Source organism: Bradysia coprophila, unplaced genomic scaffold (assembly GCF_014529535.1).
Source record: "Bradysia coprophila strain Holo2 unplaced genomic scaffold, BU_Bcop_v1 contig_561, whole genome shotgun sequence".
Lineage (NCBI taxonomy): Eukaryota > Metazoa > Arthropoda > Insecta > Diptera > Sciaridae > Bradysia > Bradysia coprophila.
Genome location: NW_023503807.1, coordinates 2351062 through 2376135, shown reverse-complemented (window position 1 = coordinate 2376135; position 25074 = coordinate 2351062). Strand labels below are relative to the sequence as shown.

Below are 25074 nucleotides of genomic sequence, written 5' to 3'. Positions count from 1 at the left end.
TGCTAAAAGTTCAATAAGATAAGCTCTCAGCTGGCCCCTGCTGTGTGCGCATTCACAGATTCTTTGTTTGTCAGCCGGAAAACGTTAACACTTACATGAATAAGAGACTGAAGTACATTCGATCCCTGCTGCACCGGCCTCCCATCATCATTTGCGGTTGAATTTGTTGTCGACTACCCTGGCTAGCCAGATTCTGTAGCGCATTGATGGGATCTTGCATTCCACCATCTGGATTTTGTTGTTGTTGTTGTTGCTGTTGCTGCTGTTGTTGTTGCTGCTGCTGCTGTTGCTGTGCATTCTTGTTCTTTGTGTCTACGTGTAAAAAATGTCGAGTGCATGAACAATATGAGTCACTCAGGAAGATTAAACTAACAACAACAACAAGCCGACTAACCTCTGACATGAATTATCAGTTTGGCCACAAATCCCAAATATTCTTCTTTGGTTTTAGCTTTCGAGAATACGTGATTCTCCATTTCCGTACCGTTTCTCGATGACATCAGACTTGCGGAGGCTATAGCTTCGTTTCTTGGAATAGAAAAACAAAATTATTTTTTGGATTTTTCGCGAGAAAATCGATCAAGAAGCGCTTACATTTTGCTCACAACATTCTGACGAAAAGCTGGTGTTTGCCACTCTTCTGCCATCGTGACACAGATTAGCACAGTCAACTGTTTACTCAAAAAATTACTTTGCAAACAAAAATGTCGAATCAAACATAAGCACGACTATTTAAAATGAAATCTGAAACAATGACACAGGAGGAAGCTGTCAGAGCTGTCATGACAGTGTCGCTAGCATCGGTGAAGTATGTATGGTGAGTATGGTGAGTATTAAACGCATTTTTTGTTGTGAGTTTAACGGTAGCGCAATTGTTTAACACATTCAAAATAATTGCGGCCTGCCAACTTTCGGCACCCTGGACTTTACTTAAATAGTCGTGGAATGCCTCCAAATAAATTTCTAAAAATCTAGAATTCATTTTTGGATTTTTAGAAATTTATTTGGAGGCATTCCACGACTATTTAAGTAAAGTCCAGGGTGCCGAAAGTTGGCAGGCCGCAATTAATTTCAATGTGTTAAAAAAAATATCGGGAAAGAGCGTCCACGCTACACTTTTTGCTATTCATTCGCGAAACTGTTTAACATCGATCGTATGAACATACAAAGCAGATACGCAAATAACTGTCAGCTAATTTTAGAGAAGTAATGTTTATATAAACAACGGACTACTACTGTTTTACAACTGAAATCAAAATCTGCAAGATTATAGTAGATCTTAAGTTTAATTTAACAACCTCTGGGCGACTATTCTCTTATTTTCGTAACTCCAATACTATTTGTAACTTGAAAATTGCGTGAATAAAATCTCAAAAGAACTGTCAAGTTACGAACGCTACGATAATCTAAGCCCTTAATGCTAAGAGTGGTCCATACGATTTTTAAATTTTAAGGTGACAACGGTCAAGTTACGAATTCTTAAATTCACGAGAATCACCACCTTAACTGATTGATTACGAAAGCAATGACAGCAAGAATTTCCATCATTTTAGAAGACGAACGACATTGTCAAAGTATGTAAACACTAAATGCAAGCAAATCCATAAAAAACACACGGAACCCTTACGTTGAGTTTATGGTAAATTTACTGAATGCAGCGTGACTACTGTTTGCATCTTTTTCCGATCCAATACTTAACTACATTCGCTGTGGGCTCTGTTTTTTTTTTCAAAGCATATAAACACTGAAGGTAATGCATATCCTCAACGTATCAGAGGAATTACGGATCCAAACTTTCAGGTGAATTCATTTTCGTAAGTTGTCTAACTTAGACTTGTGCAACATGACGGCCATAAATATTTCCAATTCACCACTAAATACAACTTGACGCAAACGAATTTTATATGTGTGCAACATAACGCCGCTAAATCGTTCCAGATTCACCACTAGATGCAACTTGACGCAAACGAATTCAATACATGTGTAACATGACGGAGCTAAAATTCACCTGAAAGTTTGGATCCGTGTGTAACTGCGGATTTGCATTACCTTCAGTGTTTATATACTTTGGTTTTTTTAGCCTTTGAGGGTTGGCATTACTTTCTCTTTGTTTATAAATCTTGGGGTTTGTATTTTGTATGGTAAAACCGAATGGTTAATTTTGGTGCCAGCCGCCTTCGTTTTGGCATAGTCGTGTGAAGCTACAGAAGCTTGGTTAGGACACACAAACCGACATTTTCTGTTGATCCTTTGGAAGCAAGGTTCTGAAAGAACATGTTGAGACACAAAATGTAATGAGTGCGTTTAACGAATTTGATGTCATCCTACTTCGTGAGTTTCTTCCAAAGTATATAAACACTGAAGGTAATGCAAATCCGCAGTTACACACGGATCCAAACTTTCAGGTGAATTTTAGCTCCGTCATGTTGCACACGTATTGAATTCATTTGCGTCAAGTTGCATCTAGTGGTGAATCTGGAAAGATTTAGCGGCGTTATGTTGCACACATATAAAATTCGTTTGCGTCAAGTTGTATTTAGTGGTGAATTGGAAGTATTTAGGGCCGTCATGTTGCACAAGTCTAAGTTAGACAACATACGAAAATGAATTCACCTGAAAGTTTGGATCCGTAATTTCTCTGATCCTCTGAGGGTCTGCATTACCTTCAGTGTTTATATACTTTGAGTTTCTTCAAGGTTCTGAAAGAACCAGGTTAAGACAACTCTAAGTTGATCACGAAGGCGGTGACACACAAATTGAGTTCAGTGGCTACGAAGTTTATATGAAAAAGGCAACGTACCAAAAACAAAATTCCGAATTTTCCTAAAAAACATTTTCTTCAAGTTGATTTCACACACAATCTGCACTGAGTGCGTTTATCGATTTCGGTGTCACCCGCCTTCGTGGGTGTCTTAACCTGTTCTTTCAGAACCTTGAGTTTCTTATAGTGTGTACAGTGATGGAAGAAAAGAACAGATTAAAATAACTGTGTCACGAAGGCGGTGACACACAGATTTTGATAATTTAGACATTTTGTTGAATTACAGATTATTCGAAATGTCAACTTGATAAAAAGTTTTGGGGTGAATAGGGACTTATGTGGTTTGGATGCATCTACGATGAAATAGAAGTTGAAATGTTTAGGTCTACATATTTCATCATAGATGCATCCCAAGTTCATAAGACCCTATTTGGCCCAAAAGCACATTAAATTACCTTTCAAATGATACCCCACACGACCATGTACATTTTGTGTACCTCGAGAAATTTCAGTAAGAACAGTGTAACAATGAAAGTCTAGAAGAGGTATGGTCGATCGGCGAATTCGTCTTAAACGCACTCACATTTTATGTCAAAATAATTTGAAAATGAGTGCGTTTAAGCACGAAAATCAAATTTTTATGTCCTCCGGGCGGACAATAGACCATACCTGTTTTACACTTTCATTGCAGTGTCAGTCTTCGGTTCAAAACTTTACCTGCACACATTTCAGTGGCGATGAATTTTAAACACAATAAGTCCCTTTTCGGCTCAATAGTACGTGTGATTACCTTTCTAATGACACCCCACACGACCCTGTACGGCTCGCGTAACTGGAGACATTTTTGTAAGAAAAGTGCAAGTTTTCGGTTTTTGATCACCTTTCACCAGCCAAACAATCTTCGAAGAACTTTTTTGAAAGTGGTTTTGGCCTCTAGGGTCGAATACCTTTCTGGGCACGTATAGAAAAGTCCACCGGAAAATGCGTCCGATTTCGGTAGGCTGTTTTTCAAAAGAATGCCTCTTAACTTGTTTTTCCAGAACCTTGTTTGGGAGTGTATTTTAAACTGTTCGTCAAGAAGATTTATCATTTTTTATGTTTACGTCAAAGCCGTTATTTTAAAAATTACCGCTCCAACAAATGAGTGCGTTTAAATCAATTTAATGCAATCTTTTTTACTGTGACATGCGGATCACGCAACAAAAATTGAACGGACGAATCAAAAATTCTAACCTCCAATACTTCTATCCGTTACATTTACATTGGCTGCTTTTGTAAAATTTATTTTTTTTCGATACTTTAAGTGTTTCATGTTAAGTTAAAATCATTTCGTTACCAATCATCGGAACTCCCCCCACTGTATACTAAAGAACAATAAAAACATGTCCAACTCGGACGAAAATTTCGATAAAACAACAAAAAATCCATGGAATATGGTTTTCATGCGCGACGAAAATGATGGAGCACAGAGTGAGGATTACAAAATTTCTGCGTCACTGAAACAGATTTGGAGTGACGTTTCCGATGATAAAACAGTTGGTGCCGGTGGTGCCGGTGGTGCCGTTGGTGCCGGTGGTGCCGTTGGTGCCTGTAGCAGTGCAGATCTTTCGCAGCACAATGTTCCGCAAGGACATTTCGCACAACCACCGCCACCAACCGAATACGTCCAATTCGGGAATAATGTGATAGCCATAGCTGCTCAATCGACGCCTGTTGTGCAACCACTTGGTATGGGATCGCATTACAACACAGTCTCAAATAACGTAAATTCTAACTCGACGAAAAAACGAGCCATAACATCACGTAATGGCGGCTGCAGTACGCAGCATCATGGTAATGAGAACCGCGAGAATCAGGTAAGACGCGGATCTACTGACAGGTGCTTCCTTTCAGATTATTCTTCTTATTGGTTCAAAAATCTCAAGTATTTGCGCCCAAAGTCCTTAACCTCACAGTTTGAAGGTTTAATTGCGTTCTTTCTCAATTTCAAGCCGAGCAACAACAGCTCAGTATCGACAAACCTGTCAAACTCATCGATTTATGAGAACTCAGTATATTGGGCACAAACTCTGCCGTTCGAAGCATTTTTGCAGAAAGTTCAAGTGATCGTCAAAAATGGCTTCCTGGATCCCAAAATCTTGACCGAACCTACGGCACCGGAATTTTACGACCTGTGTCAAATGCTCATTTTTTATGTTATGGTTGGTATCAGTCACCCACAAAATGGCAACTAACTTGTCCTCATTCTGTCAATTCTGTCATCTTACAGGAATACGGTCGAGCTAAACTCAATTCGAATCAACAGGAAGTTGAAAACACTTTCAAAAAAATCAGTTTGATTCAAAGCGAAATCGCCAGAAGCCAAGAGCAATTCATTGAACAGACCCGTATTCAGCAGACCATACTGGAATCGTTTGCCGTAAGTGATGCGATTTTCGGTCATTGCTGATCATCGGTTGAAAATTCTTTTGCTCTTCCAGGCACAGGAACAAAAACAGCAAAATTTCACTAGTCAGCCAATGTCGAACCCGTACGGACAAGTAAATGGTAAAAATCAGTGGCAGAATGTTCCTAAAGCACCAGAAACGACGCCAAGTCAAAGGTAAGAAGAATAATTTTGCTGTGCTCAATATTTGTGTCAAGCGAAGCCAGTTTGAAAATCGGTCCTCCGGTGATTTCACTTCTTTAGGGATCGTAGCTGGTAGAGAGCTTTATTAGTGTTTGACTTTGTGTGAAAGCGAACGAAGTATATTCCGTTCGAAATAAGTTAGAAACTGAACGGCTATCACGTTACCCAATAAATCGATTGACGAAAAATGGTTGAAACAGTACCCGATCGCGAGCTTAAAGCTTTTTATAGTATGGGTTCGGAAGTGGACAGCTCTTTTATGTCTCATTGATTGTGTATGCTCACTGCTCACTGCGCAAGCATGAACTTGTGATAACATCAATTGTAACAGATCAGAACTTCTTCACACGGAAACGCGTTGAATGTGCACCAAAATGATAAAACATTTCCTTTGCCAGGGCATGTTATATAATGCGCTATCCTGGTAACCTGGTTACTGGGAAATTTTTTTTGTAAAAAAATTTGGATACTGGGAAATGGAGCCTCTGCTAAAAACGAAGCTCCGGGAAAGGTATGGACCGGAAAGTCACTTTTCAACGTTTGGTTACCGGGAAATTTTGACTCGGTTACCCGGAAGAAAACGTTATTTCCATGCCCGCCTTTACCGGAAAGTCAGTGTACAAAATGTATAATTGTCGTATCTGTGCGGCAAGGGCGTTCACCGTTATGCGAAAGTTTTTAAACGATTTGCTTTAATTGGTGAAGTTAATTGAACGGAAATAAGTGAACTTCGTTCTGAAAAAGCTACATTGTCAATAGCTGAACCGGGTACAACGTACAGATTGTGTCTTTTGTGCTTTCATTGATTACTACAAAAATAATAACTTTTCATAATGTTCTTTCCTTCCTTTTCTTTCTCACTTATCATTCGGAACACTGAAATGCCATCTTGACTTATAACCATGTAGCTTCGTCTACAGTCACGTTTCACAAAACAAAACAGAAACCGCGTACGGAATTATGTGCGTTGTGTTGTTCAAACGTAACTAAAAATTGATTTTCTCATGATTCACGAGTCCTGAAGTAGATAGAACACTCGGTGGTCCAAGTTGCGGCGATTAAAAGTTAAAATATTGTGGACTAAGCCAAAGAAATCGATGGGTTTAGAGTTGCGTACCGCAGTGCTGCAACACTGTGCATTCATGAATGATTTCCGACATCGGAATCTTTCATATTTTGATTGATTGATTTTGATTGGACGGCATGGAGGTAACACCTTACAACTGGCAAGCATATCAACAATATATTCATCGAGCTCTTTTGATTGAAGTATTTTCAACAGATTGAAATACGACTCGGATTCGTTCAGATATCTCTGGAGCTGAATTTCTGGTCGACCTGAGAATATTTGAATTTAAACTGACCTGACCTGAATTTTACAGAAATATGAAAATTATTAGAAGTTCAGGTAAAAGAGGTCAGATTTCCGTGATTTTTTCAGGTGTACCTGATTTACCTGAGCTCCTACTGATTTTCAGATTTCAGGTAAGTTGAGGTCAGCTAAAAATTTTCAGTTCATAATTTCTGATCAGATTCAGAGCTTAAGGTTTTAGATCCACTTGACCTGCTCCAACCCGTTGAGATTCCTAATCTCCTACTAAAAAGCTAATATCTTAATCCCTTAATCTGAACATTTGATTTGCAATTTCAACTGTGGAAAGTTAGTAGATGAATGTTCATACTCCTGAGTGAGCTGGCAGATTTACAACTGTTATTGTTCATGTCCTTGTCCTTTTTATGTTCTTTAATTGGTGAATCAAATATACAACGGATTTTGTGCCCTTCACATCAGGTTTGCTCAACGACAGTTCGATCAGCCACAGTTCGATCAACGACAGGTTGATCAACGACAGTTCGATCAGCGACAGGTCGATCAACGACAGGTCGATCAACGTCAGTTCGATCAACGACTGGCCGATCAACGACTGGTCGATCAACGACTGGTCGATCAGCGACAGTACGATCAACGACAGTACGATCAGCGACAGTACGATCAGCGACAGTACGATCAGCGACAATACGAACAACGGCAGTACGAACAACAACAGTACGAACAACAACCGTTCGGACAGCAACAGTTCGGTCAGCAACAGTTCGCCCAGCGACAGTTCGATCAACGACAGTTGGATCAGGGACAGTTCGATCTATTCCCGCCACAGCCAATTTCAACTGGAAATTTCGCATTTTTACCGAAAGCGAAAAATACGGATAAACGTTCACGTGAGGCGACTCGCTTTTATTCACAACAAGACGGAAATTTTCCAGCAAACTAGCTCGTTTGAATGAAAAAAATCGATCACGAAAGTCGATCTAAAACAAAAATTTCTTCTTCTATTTATGTTATGTTTTTTTACAGAGTATGCGCGCGCGAGAAAGACGGAGGAAAGTGGATATTGAAAAGAATTTTTTTTTTTGTTTTTCTTTTTATTGTTTTTTTTAAGTTGTTCATTTAATTTTTCGTGTTTCATTTTATTGTTACATATTTTGCAACTTTAATTCTAACAGACAATTTTGTATTGATTTCATTTAACTTTGCGCTTATTATTACAATTAATTTAGCGAATTATTTCTTAAGATTAATTTAGAAAATTAAAAAAATGTTAACACTAATTCTAATCGAATTGAAATTATGCAAGAAAATTACAACAAAAACAAAAAAAAAAATATTTCAATTTTATCACAGATTTCTAAAGGGCGCAAAATGCTTTATCAATAACTTTATGATGAATAAAATATTTAGTTGTTAAGTGTACATAGAATCATTAAGTTTTGGTTTTTGTTTTCTTATTTTCTTCGTTCAATATTGTTGGTCTCTCACATTGTTTCTTATAGATCTATTTAGTCACTGCCTTTGACTGCAAACAATTTTTTTTTCTTTTCAAAGTTTCAGCAACGTAAGCTTACTTCGCTCACTTGATCTATTACTGCAAAAAGTTAAACAAAATTTGGTCAATGCTCGCTGTTAAATGTCTGAATTCCATCGAAAAACTTCGTTTAATTACAGTGCGAACGACAAACTTTCTGTTGTCGAACAAATTATGATAAAAGTTCCCTGAGATGAGCCTTTTTTGAAGAAACTAAATACCTGAAAATTCCAAGGTTGTAATGTGATGAGGTTACGCAGATCGCCACTTTTTTCACTGGGATCGTATCGCAAAATTGTCGGTAACTCTAACTGAATTTCAACACAAAATTTCAACTGGACATAAATTGGGACAAAATTTTGTACGCAAATTGCATAAGTGATTCTTATGCGATAACGGCCGTAACGATTGGTGTAACCTCCTCATATATAAAACCTTGGAAAATTCTGCAATTTTTTTAATATTCGCTCCTCATTGACTCATTGAGCAACCATTTTTCAGTTGGTCTAGGGGTTTTCTTAAATTGTAAGAGCAAAATTTGGGAATGTCAGAAATTTTGATTTCTTAAAGTAAGTTTTGGATTCATATGACTGATCGTATGACTGATCTTCTACGACTGATCTTCATACGACGATCTTTATATGATTGACATTCGAATAACTGATCTTCATACGACTGATCTTTAAATGACTGATCTTTAAATGACTGATCTGCATACGACTGATCTTCATAAGAATGATCTTCATACGACTGATCTTGATTGCCATTCCAATGACTGACCTTCATGCGGCTGATCTTCATATGATTGACATTCGAATGACTGATCTTCAAATGACTGATCTTCATATGACTGATCTGCATACGACTGATCTTCATAGGAATGTTCTTCAAACGACTGATCTTCATATGATTGACATTCGAATGACTGATCTTCAAATGACTGATCTGCATACGACTGATCTTCATAGGAATGTTCTTCATACGACTGATCTTCAAATGACTGATCTTCATATGATTGACATTCGAATGACTGATCTTCAAATGACTGATCTTCAAATGACTGATCTGCATACGACTGATCTTCATAGGAATGTTCTTCATACGACTGATCTTCATATGATTGCCATTCAAATGACTGATCTTCATGCGGCTGATCTTCATATGATTGCCATTCAAATGACTGATCTTCAAATGACTGATCTGCATACGACTGATCTTCATAGGAATGTTCTTCATACGACTGATCTTCATATGATTGCCATTCAAATGACTGATCTTTAAATGACTGATCTTTAAATGACTGATCTTTAAATGACTGATCTGCATACGACTGATCTTCATAAGACTGATCTTCATACGACTGATCTTCATATGATTGCCATTCAAATGACTGATCTTCATGCGGCTGATCTTCAAATGACTGATCTTCAAATGACTGATCTTCAAATGACTGATCTTCAAATGACTGATCTTCAAATGACTGATCTTCAAATGACTGATCTTCATGCGACTGATCTTCAAATGACTGATCTGCCTTAAATTTCGAAAAACTTATTAATTTTAACTGATATTCCAGGATATCCCGAATCCAGACACTGTTCGCACAAGTCACTGTACCAATTATATACAGTTCACTTATCGCACATTTTGTTTAACCATTCTGCGAATCGTTTGTATCTTGAACGTCTTACCACATAAAATGCGCGATAACAATTTCGCGGCATACACAAACCGATCGGTCAACCGATATTGTAAACGATTTGACAAACAAACGAGAAGTGTGATAAGCGAGAACCGAATTTTTCCGACCACCGATTCTCCCATTGACTGAGTACTGTTTTCTTCAGTTTTCTGTTTTTTTTTTCCTCAGTTCGAGATCGGTTTCATGGTCAAAACAAATCGATTACTTCACATCCTACCAATTTCATATAAATCTCATTGTGAACGTCTTTTTGCCGGTCCGAAAGTGAATTAATGTTTCCGGACACATTTTTCGTTCAATGTTCCTGTTGGTCAAGAATTCGCATTATTTCTCTAGTGTTGAATGCCATGTAAATAGTATGTGTCCCCAACAGTTGGTCCAGCCGGTATAATTGATCGTAGATTAGACATGCCATTGGTTTGATTATTCTTCTTGGCGTGCCGCTTCACATGCTTCGACAAGTGATCACTTCGCATGAATGCCTTTGAACATTCGCCGCAAACAAATTTCTTTTCGCCAGAATGAGTCCGCTTATGCCGGCTGAGTTCATCGCTTCTGGTGAATTTACGATTACAGTCGGGCCATCGGCATAGGAATGGCTTTTCACCAGCTGTAAGCAAAAAATGATTTTTTTTTTAGAAAATCGTTTTTTTGGTCAAACTTGTTAGAAAGGACTTACTGTGTATGCGAATGTGCGCCTTCAGATGACTTGATTTGAAATAGTTTTTGTTGCAATTTTCATACGTGCACTTAAAGACACGGCGACGTTCTTGTGTCGCTGGTGTAACTGTCGGCTTTGTCTGATTGTGAACGACCGATACGATTTGTGGAAGTTGGGTGGGCTTTAAGATGACGATGCCATTTTGGAAAATGGCACTTGGTCCCGTTATGTAAATGCTATGAGGAAGTTTTGGTGCTAGAGTTGGCAATTGAGGCGAGGCTGGCTTTGGAGTTGTATTACGTGCAGGCGATTTTTTCAGTGACACATTGACTGTTGGCTCTGAAGGTGTGGGTGACATGGGCGGTGGCGAAGAAATGCTGTCCACCGAAAAGCTCTCCTGTGACGATGAATCTGTGTCGAAATGTTTGTCCTGATTTTTACCCATCTTGTATTTGTACCGACGCAGCAAGTTCACTTCCTTTGTGTCCCAAAAAACTTTCGATGGACCAACTTCATCTATTGAACCCAGAGCGCTGGTTGTGCCATCAGAACGGGCATGCATAATAACGCTTGCCCTTTGTTGTTGTGGAGGTGCTGTACTACAAAATTGATTTGCTTCCCGTGTCGTTGCATCGGCGGATGTTTTATCATCTTGCTGAAGTCCTTTGACAATTTCATTGATCCGTTGGTTGAGCGCAGTGTGGAATTCATTCTGCTGATTGTCGAAGTATGCTGACAATTGATTTTGATCGGGTGGTGGAGTCAATGTGTTTGACTGGAAGTTCAATTGATCACGAGCGTAAAGGCGCTTTCGTGGAGGTAGATCAGATTCGTCCTCGGAATCGCTAGGATTTGGTGTGACGAAACTTTTCGGCAGCAGCATATCATCGTAGGTACGTTTTAGCGGCGACTTTTGGACCTGAAATGGGAAAGACGATGTGAACGTTAATAAATTTTGAACATCATGTGAGCTTCGTTAGAACGAGTGTTATCAGTCTCGGTTTGTTTCAATTTACTTTTAATTCAATCAAAATGTTTTTGTGTCTATTCACAACGATCTCAATCTCATAATCGATATTCATCCACCGAAATGTTGCGTAATTATCAAAAAATCTATTTTTATGAATGCTAAGTCAACAGCCAGTTGATTCCTCATCGATAACATCAAAAATATCAAATTATTGTTATCGCACCACTTCGAAAGCCTAGGCTATTCGACGAAAAACGAAATGTGTGATGGAAGAGAAGAACGCGCAATGGAAAATTTGATGTTTATAAATCGGCTAAATTGGTGTTTGCTGCTGAAAACACACATTCGATAAGATAGACGGAGTTCGCTTAAAAATCCAATTTTCAATGACGAAGTCGACCAACATTGAACCATAAAATTTATGACAAAATGTTTTCGGACGATACACATGAAATTGGTGAGTGAGTTTTTGGGTATTCAATTTGGTTTGTACGTTTGGTCGAATTCGGTTTTCAGTTGCAGAGACGTATAGTGTGTGTGAATGATTATCGTAGCGTATTTCAATGCTGTTTGAATTTATTTTTCGTTTTTTTTATCTATTTTTAGCCGATGTGTGGTGTTAAAAGTTAATTTTTTTGTTTTACCTTGAGGACCAAAGATTGATGAACTCGTCGATAAATTAATGAGGAAAATGTCTGATATAGTTCCGAATGTTGGTACGGATAAGAATACAAGGACTCACGTTGAAGCAGGGCCTATTTTCGAAGAAATAAATTCCCGAAAATTTTAGTAGTTTTTTATGCTTTTGAGCTATAAACCGATTCGTATTTAAGAGAACCCAGAAATTTTAGAAAAGTTAATTCCCTAAAATAGGCCCTGAGTTGAAGGCACATGAATCTAGTGTCTCAGCAATCTAACATGCACAAACCAAGGGCTACTTTTTGGAAACTAATTTCTTGAATTTCTCGAAATTTCTCGAATTTCTTAAAATTTCTCGAATTCGAGAAATTCGAGAAACTTCAAGAAACTCGAGAAATTAGTTTCTTGAAATTTCTTGAATTTCTCGAAGTTTCTCGAATTTCTTGAATTTTCTGGAATTTCTTGAAATTTCTCTAATTCGAGAAAATCAAGAAACTTCGAGAAATTCAAGAAATATTTCTCGAAGTTTCTTGAATTTCTCGAAGTTTCTTGATTTTCTCGATTTTCTCTAAAAGTTTCTAAAAAGTAGGCCCTGGCACAAACTGTTAATTGCCTCTCCACTGGAGAGTCCTCCAGATATCAAACAATACTTTCAGTGAAAGATAATACAAATTGTCGAGTTCGAGTGTTTGATTGCATTAGAAAATTATAAGACGAAAAGAAACGTATGGACCTTATCAGTCGAATGAAATCACTGGGTTAATGACAATACAAAGCAATTACTCGACTTAGGGTGAGTCGAATTTTACATTTTTGAACGTTTTCTAAGCTTTTTCTTAAACTTAAAAAAATTGTCTCCTGAGAGCTTGATTTTTGGTGTACTAAAGTGAGGTTGCATGTATCGTATAATGAGATGAGGTATAACCATTACTATTGACTGGAGGTTTTTACCGAACAATGTAGCCATAAAATGACAACACGTTTGAGGTCGAGTCTTCATTCGCACAGTAAAAAGGCAGTAAGTTGCCTTGACCCTGAATTTTTGGCAAAAGTGCTATTAATGACAGCTGTCAAATAGAGTACTATTTTGTATAAAATTTTATCTTCACTCTTTTTACAGTATAAAATTTTGTATGGAACACTGTCACGTTTCAGTACCCTATTTAGAGTACCACTTTTGCTTGAAGTGCGTTGAATGTATCGACAAATCATGACATATGAAGACTGGTGTGGTATGACTGAATAGGAAATCTGAAGAGAATATTTTAAAAAAAAGTTCCTTCCGCAAAAGATTCTCTAGATCTGGACCATCCTGAATCCGTCATCGATGATTTTTTAAATAAAATAAATTGCAAAACTCGATCCACCCTATACTCTTTCGGCTATCAATCATCTATAGCCTCTAACTAATTTGGTCCAATCAATTTCTAGCTCTGAACGAATTCAATTGACGCGACATTTCAACTTTTCAAATAACAATTCGAATCCGACATTTAAATTATTTTTCGGCCGGAAATTCTCAGAGTCGTATGTACTAACCGAAATGATTACCGAAACTATAATGTGCTAAATAACGAAACTCGTATTTCACTCAAATTTGAAATGTTTTGCAACCGCAAACTCAATTCAATCAATTCGGCAACTTTTTTTTATTTTATTTCGAAATGTTTCATTTTCGGGTGTGTCTGCAAATTAAAGTTGCATATTGTTCATTGTCTCGGACAAAATTATTACGTCGTCATCAGCCATGAAAAAAAAAAAAATTCAACGAAATAATTTAACAAAGAAGAGCAACAGAAGGAGTCATCTCTGTGTGTTATGTTCCTCCGATAATTGACAACGCAAACACAACCATTTGATGTACTAACAGTCAAAGCCTGTATGGACGACACATAATAAGAACTGCTGATTGAGCAGTAGAAAGCAACAGTCATCGACAAAAAGATGCACAACAAACATATATACAATCCGAAACGGAATGATATATCGCGAGAAATATTTAAAAAAAAATTAAATAATTTATTCAACCAATTAAATGAAGTTCTCTTTAACAGAAAAAAAAACCGACCGATTATTATTACTCATTTCAGGAAAAAAAAAAAATTTGTATAAACAAATGATATTGGCCCCTCTTCTCGCTACAAAGAATTTAAAACGAAAAAAAAAATCGACCAAGCACGTTTCAAACGAGTGCTACATTTTATCAAAACAAAAAAAAAACTCAAAATCATACTCATGCCTATAACGAAATGTTGATATGGTATAATAATAGGTGTGTAAGACCGACGTCACCGTCCAAAGTTTACAACTGACTGTTCACGTGAACACCAGCTGATCAGCGAGTGTTCGTTGCGTGTTTTCAGCATGCATGTTTGGAGCAACAGAGCAAACGTATGTTTGTATTGGGAAATTGTGTAAGACAAAGTGAGAGACACACAAAAAATGGAATGTACAGAAAATGTGTAATGCTATCTTCTCGGTATGAATATCAAATACTATAACACCCAGATTTCAACCAGAAAAATATTAATTTTTTTTTTTATGTGAAAGTCGTCAATATAATGTGGCTATTTTTAGACACTAAGAATTCACTTCTCTAATCACTTTTTTTTTTGTTCTCCGTTCATTCGGGAAATTTTTCATTGACAATTTTCGTATAAGGGAAAACTGACTGTTGCACTTACCGTGTAATTGGTATTGTTCAATGGTGGGGTGGATGGTGGCGATAGAATCATTAGTTCCATTTTACTTGCACAATATTATAATCACTTAAACACACCAGCAAATTTATTACTCTTGAATTGTTCAAAGCAAATTCAAACCAAATTCAAATGTTCAGTTCAATTTTGAGCAACAAAAAATATTTTCTTTATTTAGTTTCCCTTTTACGCAACTTTTTGCCTTCTGTTCTCTTCACGTTACAGTATAAAACTGAACTGAATGAACGGCATTTAAAAGCGAAGCAGCAAAATTTTTTGTGCCACAGCCAAGTGGTTTGAATGGAGTTTCTCTCGAATTATGAATGTGTTTGTTTGAGTGTATGTTGAGCGAGCATGAATTTTTGCTCCCTTCAGTCATGAGGAAATTTATTTTTTTGTTGGTGAAAATCTCTGGAATTGTTGGTTGAAGAACTAGGATCTTCCACTGTAATAGATTTTGGCTTGTTTCATCCGCTTCATAAAGTTATTTAATTTACAAACGGATGTGGAACACAAACTGTTGCGTCAATCTTTCAAAAATTGTCTTTTCACTGTTGTAATCTGATGTAGATAATAAATTGAATGATGGATGGTCGCCCAGGCGCTTCCTCTTTGTAATCGTCAAATACTTAACTTTTGTTTCACTACACAGAGTGATTGCTTAATAGGGCGTATCGAATTTTGAGAATTTTAAGGGTCGCGATAGCCTGTGTGCGGAAAACGTAGATCATTGAAAACTAATTCCAGGCATATGGTTGATGGATCCGAAGGTGCCCGGGAAGAAGTCCCCCCGGACGACTTTAACTTTCAAATGGTCATAACTCGGAAAGTTGAGAGTATTTCTGAAAACAATGTTCTAGCAGGATGTAGAGCGTTAAAAACTCTACAAAACTGCCAAAGAAACCGATGGTCCAAAAGGTGTGTCTGTCGAGGTTTTCTAACATCGAAAGTTCGACATTTTGGTTTTTGACTTTTATTTCCTGAGAGACAAATTATTAACTTTAGCTTTTGGCATGAGGTTGTAGAGGAGGTCGAGTTCTACCAGTACACTAGGCATTGTCCCGGTCGGCGATCCATCCGAAACCACTTTTTCAACATTTTTGAATGGACTTTTTAAGTGTACCCACGTCGCCCACGAAGCCATTGCAGACAATGTAACCGGTGTTGCTGAGTCGAGGTAACCTTGGCCAGTAAGTGCACATAATATTCCATAACAGTAGCTGAACTCTTTTACAAAATATTTGGGATCTCGATGTAGCACATTATATTGACACGGTATACCACGAAGTTCAACCTTTTGTAAAAATATCGAAAAATGTGTATTTCCAACGAAATCGACGTCCGGGGGGACTTCTTCCCGGGCACCTTCGGATCCATCAACCATATGCCTGGAATTAGTTTTCAATGATCTACGTTTTCCGCACACAGGCTATCGCGGCCCTTAAAATTCTAAAAATTCGATACGCCCTATTGCTTAAGTTCAAATGGGACTTAAAAGTAGAGATAAGGGTTAGGAAGCAGAAAAACTAAAGTCATAAATTTTGTATTTGAAATTTCGTACGGTTCAAATTTGCAAATGGGTTTTCCGGTACAACTTCTTGTGCACTCAATCGTTTTCTTTGATCAATAATTTTAGTACTTCAATACGTTTTTGTTGACGCGACGTGCTTTTTCACAAACGAACTGTTCTAAATTCGAAAAATTTGCAACTTTAGCAAAGGCGAATCCTGATACACAATGAGCCATACTTGTTGCTGTATTCCTGTTGAACAGTAGCGCACGTTTTATTATTTAAATATTTGATTGGGGAGCATATCACTATTCATACCATTTATTTTCTTCTGCTCTAAAATATTCCACTTTATCGACGATTGAACAGCCATCATAACCACCGAATACGAGAATTGCATCATCCATAATCTCAGCGCCAAAATTACTTCTTGGTGAATTCATTTCGGGAACAGGTGACCAGCAATTTAAATCTGGATCAAATGACTCACACGTAGTCACTCGACTGACACCGTTCCAACCACCGATCGCGTATATTTGATTTCTGTACACCACACACTTCAATCCACTTCGTTGACTGAGCATGTCGGGGATATAGGTCCATTTATTTTCAGCAACATCATATACCTCACAGCTTTGCAGACTTTTGTTGCCATCGTAACCGCCTAAAAGCGCATAAAAACAATAAAAGAGTTTTGTGTATTCGAGTATGAAGATCAAGCGAACAAACCAAGAATGTAAATTTTGCCACCAATCTGAACCGCATCAGCATCCGATCGTTTATCCGTCATATCTGCTAATAAGGTCCATTGATTGGTTTTTGGGCAATAAACTTCCGTTGATCTATGACGATCGTCTCCACTATTTCCACCCATTGCATAGATTTTTCCGTCCAAGACGCAAACACTGACATAACATCGTTTGCAATGCATTGGACCGATCTAATGGGAGAAAGAATTTAATTCTGAAATCTTTGTAACGAAAATAAGTTTTCGAATTATTTCGAACGGAAAGTGTCTACAAATTTTACTTCTGTCCATGTTTTTGCAACAACATCAAATACACTGCACTTGTTATTAAACTCATAGGATCTGTTCAAACCGCCGATACAGTAGATTTTATTGCCAAGGACAGCCGCACCATGATATGAGCGTGGACCATCCGGAATGCTGAACTCATCATATTCTGACCAACGATCAGCCCGGATGTCAAATGTTTGAAATAATGTTGTTGCTGAACCAGCTTTCCATCCCCCAATGACGAATAAAATTTCTTGAGGCAAACGGGGTACAAGAAGAGATATATCAGATTCATTTAGCTCTTCCATTTCATTGGAATCGGATACAAGTTTGTAGGCCTGTTCAATAAATGCCGTAGCTTCGGGATTCAACCGCACGTATTTGTTGTGGAGAACTCGCTCTTCAAAATACTACAACGACGAAAATAATTTCTAACATCATTCACGGAATCAATTGGCACTATTGCATTGAATACATTACTTTCTGAGTTAACAGTCCCAGCCGAATACCACTGAGCAACAATGGAACACTTTGTAGACGATTCATTTCATCATATTCAATCCATCGTTGGCAAAACTCCCAGACTGGCTCTTCAGTTTTAGTATTGAGCGCATCATCCCGAATGATATTTGTAATGTCTTCACATGACAGAGTCAATAGATCTTCATTTGTGGCAGCAATTTCTAGGAAATTGCTTAGGATGTATACGTGAATGTTTGTCTGAATGTCGCGTCTGGACAAAAAGAAGAAAAATGATTGATTCAAAAATATTTTCGTTGAATTCTTTTCGATTAAAATTGAGTGCTTTTTGTAACTTATACTAAATGGTGACCATTTATAGGTCCGACCGTTTAGCGCGAAATTGGTTTACCAGCCAAAGTAACAAAATATTAAATGTTATTCACTTACCTTGATAGAAATTTCGCTGTGCTCATCAACGAAATGCAGTTGGTCAAGGTCCCATTGAGAGAACTTTGTAAGAATGTTAAACAACGGTCAGTTAATGAGTACAGGCAAAAACGTTCAGCTAATGATAACAATTCCGTCAAATTGGTTTCATTCACATCACAGTTCTCTGCATACACAAACTCAACTATACATTCCATTGTTGCCGTTGTAACACATTTGACGAGGTAACCCGGCTTATCGAACGGTTTGTCGATTGGTGATGACATGAACAAATTGCTAAATTATGAACGAATGATCAATGCAATTAAAATGCAGCTATTAATCCAACTCACTAAAAATAGCCACTGGCTGTGCAAAGTATTACTCGATGCACGGGAATGCATCCACCATCTTCGAGTACAATCAATGCATCACAAAAGGTGTTCGATTTCCGAAGATCGCTTAACGATTTTTGATTTAGGGAAGGTTCGTTTGATTTATCTGATTTGCTGCGTTTAATTGGTGGTTCCATTGCAATAAAATGACGAAAAAAATCACAATATTTTCTTTCGAAATAAATTCAGGCTACTAAGCAAGAACGTGACAGATATCTTCATACCTACCTTGGTAGGAAAATAACTATTTTCGACTTTGTTGGTATGTAAGCAACCAAATGGAATCGTATACGTATAAAATGAGATCAATCTTTTTGATCTACCAAAACGGACTTCGGTTAGCGGCAGGGACTAATTTTGAGAAAACGTTTTTTCAATTTTCTCAAAAATTTTCAATTTTCTCAAAAATTTTCCAAAATTTTCTCAAAAATTTTCCAAAATTTTCTCAATTTTCCCAAAATAATTTTCTCAAAAATTTTCCAATTTTTTTTTTAATTTTCCCAAATTTTTTCAATTTTTCCAAATTTTCCCAAATTTTTACAAATTTTCCCAGAAGAAATAAAATTCCAAAAATTTTCTCAAATTTTTCCTAAATTTTCTCAAAAATTTTCCCAAATTTTTTCAATTTTCCCAATTTTTTTCAATTTTCCCAAATTTTCTCAAATTTACTTTAAAATTTTCTCAAAATTAGTCCATGGTTAGCGGTGATTTGTTGTCGAACGGATTAGTTGTCGTGTCGTCAAATCTGTTTCCATACAATTCAATCGCCTTTAATTTCGTATGATTCTGGAGTAACGTTCTGGGAACCCAAGACAATCTGTTGTATTGTGGGTTTAAAAGTTCCAAATTGGTGGAGCCACGAATCAAATTATCCGGAATAGCGGACTGTTGACTCTTGATGACGATTTCGCGTAAGTTCGGTAAATTGGAAAAGAATCCGGATGGAAGGGATGTGATACTGTACTTCCAATTTTTTGTTCTTCGATAATAATCCCTCAGGGAGCGATATGCGTTGATTCCATTTCAAGGAAATATATTTTAGATTCGTCAATGGTTCGAAAGCATCTGAGTCAATTGCATCGATCGTATTCAATTTTAGTATCAGACTTTCGACGTTGCCACAACCTTCAAAAATTCGTTTTGATTTCATTAGAAAAACCTTTGTCGGTCAAAAACGAGCCATCAGAACAGTCGGAGCGTTTGCTGCGACTGAGCTCCGTACAAACCCGTATATCTATTGCGTACGTGACCCTAGTGCGTCTGTCACCCTACTTTGACCGTAAGCCTATTGCGCCGGTTAAAGTAGTGAAAGTAAAATTATTATGTAATGTGTACATCTTACAAATTGCGCATAGCGCAATTACGAAGCCCCGTACGACGTTCCTTTCAAATGAAACAAAAATTTCAAATCGCCCTAAAATTTTATTTTTTTGAAGGGCCTAGTATCGGCCTCAGTCCGAGGACCCAAATTTAAATTTTTTTTTTTCAACTACATTCTATTCGGCCTTTGATTACCTTCCAAATGACACAAAAATTACGAAAAACGGATGAAATTTGCTCGAGTTATATGTAAAATACACATAGGGCCCTAGTAGCATTTCACTTCTAAGGCCCTAACTCACGGTCCAGTCACCCGATTTTTTCCTGGATTGGTATTGACAATACCTATCATTTGCCGTGTCATTTACATTTCCATCGTTTATTTTGCCATAAATATCACCAAAAGACCTTAAATCACTTAGGTGGCCCTAACTCACGAAGGGCCGACCCGAATATGCCCATCTTCGAACTTAGCCTCACTATTTCGACTATCTTTCAGGGAAAAAAAGAATTTTGAAATCGGATTTGATTTACTCAAGATATCGACGTGACAGACGGACAGACGGACAGACAAAATTTTTATTGCGGATTCGTCATCTATGAACATAGGCAAACACTTTGCCCTTACCGTCTGCTTCGAATTCCATCAATTACACACGGCATCGTAGAAAAATAAATCCAAGAAAATCCCTAAAGCTTAAGAATAAAATCTCCAAAATCTAAAAATCAATGTAAATCCCAGGAAATCCAGTAAAGAAAATCTTCAGAAAATCATTGAAAATCCTCAGAGGATTTTCTTTTTAAAAACCCTTTGTCAATGAATCTGTCCCTTGGTCCTGAATCCTAGGGTGATCACTAATGACAGGACACTTCTCGTCAGGCAACACTTCCAGTTGTGATTCCTGCTGAAGCTGTTTTTGCAAAAAATTACATTTATCGAAACCTCAACCTTGTCGTTTCTTACGTTCTGTTTCACTCGTTATTTCATACCAACTTGTCAGTGCTTTTAAGATAATTTTTCTACGTGTCTACTTTCCGCCGTAGAAGATAGATGAGGCATCATTTTAAGTGTTCGAAGAAAATGCGTTGATGTAGGTTATGACTACCATTGCTCTGTATTCAAGTATTGAAGTACACTGCAACATTAAGATATGTAGAACCATTTTTCCACTGCTTTTCTTTAACGGATGGCCTAGACAAAATTTAGAAAATGGAAGTGAGTTTATCTCGGGTGATTAAGATACCATTTTTATTGAATCAGTTGCAGGCTGAAAACTATTTTGTCAATTTTGTTTCAAGTCTAACATTTTCCCGAAATAAGCATCCCAATTTCCCGTTACAATTTTCACAATGCACACCGATTCTTGCGCATTTCTCTCCCATATTTTCCATAATCGGTACAATAACTTTGTCGTATTTACAAAATCATTACAGTAGATATAACCATACCCACAATATATTCTGTGTCACGACTTCATCACGACATCATCTCAGAGAGTATCGTGCTCATTTTCTATAAATATTTTGCTGAGTAAATTTCGATTTTTTTACGCCTTTGTACCTACAGAGAATCACATCGTGTGTGTATAGAACTCAGACGAGAAAAAATCCAATCAAATACGGGGGCTTGTTGTTCGTTCATGCTCTTTTCCTTCGTCGATCACGCATTGACCTCATGCTTTCAGATGTACAATCACGTGAACAGCGGCTGATGACCGCATATATAAAGCATATTGACTGAAACAAGGTTACGGTTTTGCGACGTCAATCATTTTGCCATACATTTGGGAGGTGTGTGATATTGTGAGCAACAATATTATTTCCACATAACATATACGTTCGTGGTGATTTTAATAAAACCGCCACATTGGTGCAGGTACATTTCCATTTGGTTATTTCGTTGTAGGAAAAAAAATAAATATTTTTCGTTGTGGATTCCTTCTGCTACGATTCAGCCATACAACGCGGAAAAAATATTATTCGCCGTTGTTTGACTAGACAACCAAATATGTATTCTACAATTTGTGCCATATCAAATTGATATCAATTACTTTAATACGATTAGGTGATAAAATTACTTAGGTAGTCGGTGTGATTGTTGAGTTGTACGTTTTTATTATTTCACTTTTTTTCACATTGATAATATAGTTCGCACGAGTTCGTTTTTTTTAAGTCTCAGATAACCAAGTGGCTGGTTAAAGGTTGTACCAAATGAAATAGTGAACATTTCGAAACCGATTTTTTTTAGTTTCCAACTAAATTTAGATGTAGGCAGCGTTCGTCACGAGTATAATGGTTGTCAGCAGTGCCTATTATTTGTGAAATTTCGTTAAATTTCACAAACATTTCGTTAAGTTTCATAAAATTTCGTTTGATTAAACCGAATTTCGTTAAATTTTCTCAAAATTTCGTTAAATTTCACAAAATTTCGTTAAATTTCACAAAATTTCGGTAAATTTCACAAAATTTCGTTAAATTTCACAAAATTTCGTTAAATTTCACAAAATTTCGTTAAATTTCACAAAATTTCGTTAAATTTCACAAAATTTCGTTAAATTTTACAAAATCTCGTTAAATTTCACAAAATTTCGTTAAATTTCACAAAATTTCGTTAAATTTCACAAAATTTCGTTAAATTTCACAAAATTTCGTTAAATTTCACAAAATTTCGTTAAATTTCACAAAATTTCGTTAAATTTTACAAAATCTCGTTAAATTTCACAAAATTTCGTTAAATTTCACAAAATTTCGTTAAATTTCACAAAATTTCGTTAAATTTCACAAAATTTCGTTAAATTTCACAAAATTTCGTTAAATTTCACAAAATCTCGTTAAATTTCACAAAATTTCGTTAAATTTTACAAAATCTCGTTAAATTTCACAAAATTTCGTTAAATTTCACAAAATTTCGTTAAATTTCACAAAATTTCGTTAAATTTCACAAAATTTCGTTAAATTTCACAAAATTTCGTTAAATTTCATAAAATTTCGTTTGATTAAACCGAATTTCGTTAAATTTTCTCAAAATTTCGTTAAATTTCACAAAATTTCGTTAAATTTCACAAAATTTCGGTAAATTTCACAAAATTTCGTTAAATTTCACAAAATTTCGTTAAATTTCACAAAATTTCGTTAAATTTCACAAAATTTCGTTAAATTTCACAAAATTTCGTTAAATTTCACAAAATTTCGTTAAATTTTACAAAATTTCGTTAAATTTCACAAAATTTCGTTAAATTTCACAAAATTTCGTTAAATTTCACAAAATTTCGTTAAATTTCACAAAATTTCGTTAAATTTCACAAAATTTCGTTAAATTTCACAAAATTTCGTTAAATTTCACAAAATTTCGTTAAATTTCACAAAATTTCGTTAAATTTCACAAAATTTCGTTAAATTTCACAAAATTTCGTTAAATTTCACAAAATTTCGTTAAATTTCACAAAATTTCGTTAAATTTCACAAAATTTCGTTAAATTTCACAAAATTTCGTTAAATTTTACAAAATCTCGTTAAATTTCACAAAATTTCGTTAAATTTCACAAAATTTCGTTAAATTTCACAAAATTTCGTTAAATTTCACAAAATTTCGTTAAATTTCACAAAATTTCGTTAAATTTCACAAAATCTCGTTAAATTTCACAAAATTTCGGTTAATTTCACAAAATTTCGTTAAATTTAACGAGTAACAAGCCCTGGTTGTCAGCAATAATTTCATTGCGATCTTCTAAAATTAAACTCTTGAAAATCGGTGAATCCTTCGAACTAAATTAATTTTAAGTCTGTCATATAAAGCATCCACGCAAAGAAAAATTATTATCTTGCCAGTTCGATTAACAATGAAGCGTAATCGTTGCGTCTACTTTTTCTCCACACAAACAATGTGTGTACGTGCCGAATTACATTAAATTGTTTAAAGGGCAAAATTCCGCTCCTATATTTTGCTTTAAATTTTAATACTTAAAGAGAAAACAAGCTGAACAACTGCAAGGCTGTATACTTTGGGGAGGTCACGCAGATACAGATACGCGGGTTACACACCACAGTTGATGATAAAATGGCCGATTTCATATAAAAATTCACCTACTCTGATGATTCTAGTCGTCTTGATGATGTGGTGAATTTTTTTACATGTAAAATCATCAGAAGTGGTGTGTTCCCGCGTATCTAATAAAATGGCGGTCTGCGTGACCTCCCCAAAGTATACAGCCTTGCAGTTGTTCAGCTTGTTTTCTCTTTAAGTATTAAAAACTGAACGTTTAATTGGCTGACGCAGAAAGAAGAAAAAACCGATAATTATTACCATGCTTTGTCGTTTTCTATTACCTAGTGTTCGTTTGCAACAAGCAACACAAACACATCTCTAGCAGAGGCAGTTGCTAATAAAAATTTTCCATTCAACAATGCTACCTTATAGTTGCGTCAGGCCCCCCAGTTGAAACGAACTATCTGACGACATCAATATCTAACAATATAATATACGAAATGATACGTTACATATTGCATTGTTACACGTTACGAAATTCAAAACGGTGCTCTCTCGTATATACGTATATACGTACACAGTATACGTCTAGTGCTACTGAAGGCACGATTCACATTTTCGTAGACTATATAGCGATGTGTGTTGTGCTGAAAATAAGAGGAACAGAACCAAATATGCAACAATCCGGACGAATATTAGATAACACATAAGAATTATCAACAAACTTCAACCAAATCTTTCCTCCATTTTCAGTAATAGTCTGTCTCGAAAGGACGCTTATTGAAAGTAACAGTACCTGCAATCTACTGCATCCACACCCTTACACATTTATTTTCATGTCTTTAAATGCCTTCCTCCTTTTAAATACAAAAATCAAATTTTAAAAATGTTGGTCTCTTTAACAGGCGTTAAAGAGCTTACGTTGATAAAGTGGTGTCACCTAGCGGATTCATTTTGTTTTAACCGAAAAAACGAGCTTACAGTTTTCGTTGAAATTGCTAACGAATACCAGAACCTGTAATTTGTTAAGCTG

The 25074-nt window shown here is 36.3% G+C and overlaps 5 protein-coding genes across 8 annotated transcripts in view; 1 reads left to right on the top strand and 4 right to left on the bottom strand.

The window, feature by feature from the left end:
* The window catches only part of LOC119083106 (drebrin-like protein), a 34450-nt gene extending 26308 nt beyond the window's left edge, over positions 1–8142 (top strand). Inside the window, exons 1-5 of one of the 2 annotated variants that reach the window (XM_037192737.1) lie at positions 3939–4617; positions 4753–4962; positions 5031–5180; positions 5242–5363; positions 7183–8142. In XM_037192737.1, coding sequence (XP_037048632.1) covers positions 4144–4617; positions 4753–4962; positions 5031–5180; positions 5242–5363; positions 7183–7663 — 1437 coding nt within the window. In that variant the 5' untranslated portion in view covers positions 3939–4143 and the 3' untranslated portion in view covers positions 7664–8142. Of the gene's footprint in view, positions 1–3938; positions 4618–4752; positions 4963–5030; positions 5181–5241; positions 5364–7182 lie in introns of those variants that run through there. The other variant, XM_037192738.1, reaches the window with a different exon arrangement.
* The window catches only part of LOC119083103 (mediator of RNA polymerase II transcription subunit 15-like), a 50906-nt gene extending 32410 nt beyond the window's left edge, over positions 1–18496 (bottom strand). The window contains exons 1-3 of one of the 3 annotated variants that reach the window (XM_037192732.1): positions 18492–18496; positions 395–514; positions 139–312 (exon numbers count right to left, since the gene is read on the bottom strand). In XM_037192732.1, the coding sequence (XP_037048627.1) occupies positions 139–312; positions 395–500 (280 nt within the window). In that variant the 5' untranslated portion in view covers positions 501–514; positions 18492–18496. Of the gene's footprint in view, positions 1–138; positions 313–394; positions 529–568; positions 737–18491 lie in introns of those variants that run through there. The other 2 variants (XM_037192730.1, XM_037192731.1) reach the window with 2 other exon arrangements.
* Positions 8175–15167, bottom strand: LOC119083107 (replication initiator 1). Its single transcript, XM_037192739.1, has 3 exons — positions 14911–15167; positions 10636–11536; positions 8175–10566 (listed from the first exon to the last, which is right to left on the bottom strand). Exons 1-3 carry the CDS (start codon positions 14968–14970, stop codon positions 10289–10291), a joined length of 1239 nt encoding a protein of 412 aa, XP_037048634.1. The 5' UTR covers positions 14971–15167; the 3' UTR covers positions 8175–10288.
* LOC119083094 (aspartic and glutamic acid-rich protein-like) lies at positions 8997–9913 on the bottom strand. Its single transcript, XM_037192717.1, has 2 exons — positions 9899–9913; positions 8997–9788 (listed from the first exon to the last, which is right to left on the bottom strand). The coding sequence occupies exons 1-2, from the start codon at positions 9911–9913 to the stop codon at positions 8997–8999; spliced, it is 807 nt and encodes a 268-aa protein (XP_037048612.1).
* Positions 16449–18948, bottom strand: LOC119083104 (kelch-like protein 10). Its single transcript, XM_037192734.1, has 7 exons — positions 18695–18948; positions 18363–18638; positions 17934–18186; positions 17465–17863; positions 17165–17375; positions 16754–17099; positions 16449–16687 (listed from the first exon to the last, which is right to left on the bottom strand). The coding sequence occupies exons 1-7, from the start codon at positions 18871–18873 to the stop codon at positions 16558–16560; spliced, it is 1794 nt and encodes a 597-aa protein (XP_037048629.1). The 5' UTR covers positions 18874–18948; the 3' UTR covers positions 16449–16557.
* Between the last annotated feature and the right edge of the window lie 6126 nt (positions 18949–25074).

Bases quoted from the DNA above. Each gene is read 5' to 3' on its own strand.
- LOC119083107 (XM_037192739.1), bottom strand. From the start codon at position 14,970: ATGGAACTAATGATTCTATCGCCACCATCCACCCCACCATTGAACAAT. The intron at 11,537-14,910 runs GTAAGTGCAACA...TTCCCATTTCAG, and splicing joins TGAACAATACCAATTACACG to GTCCAAAAGTCGCCGCTAAA. The intron at 10,567-10,635 runs GTAAGTCCTTTC...TTTTGCTTACAG, and splicing joins GGCGCACATTCGCATACACA to CTGGTGAAAAGCCATTCCTA.
- LOC119083104 (XM_037192734.1), bottom strand. From the start codon at position 18,873: ATGGAACCACCAATTAAACGCAGCAAATCAGATAAATCAAACGAACCT. The intron at 18,187-18,362 runs GTAAGTGAATAA...CTTTTTGTCCAG, and splicing joins ACAGCGAAATTTCTATCAAG to ACGCGACATTCAGACAAACA. The intron at 16,688-16,753 runs GTATGAATAGTG...ACTGTTCAACAG, and splicing joins AGAGCAGAAGAAAATAAATG to GAATACAGCAACAAGTATGG.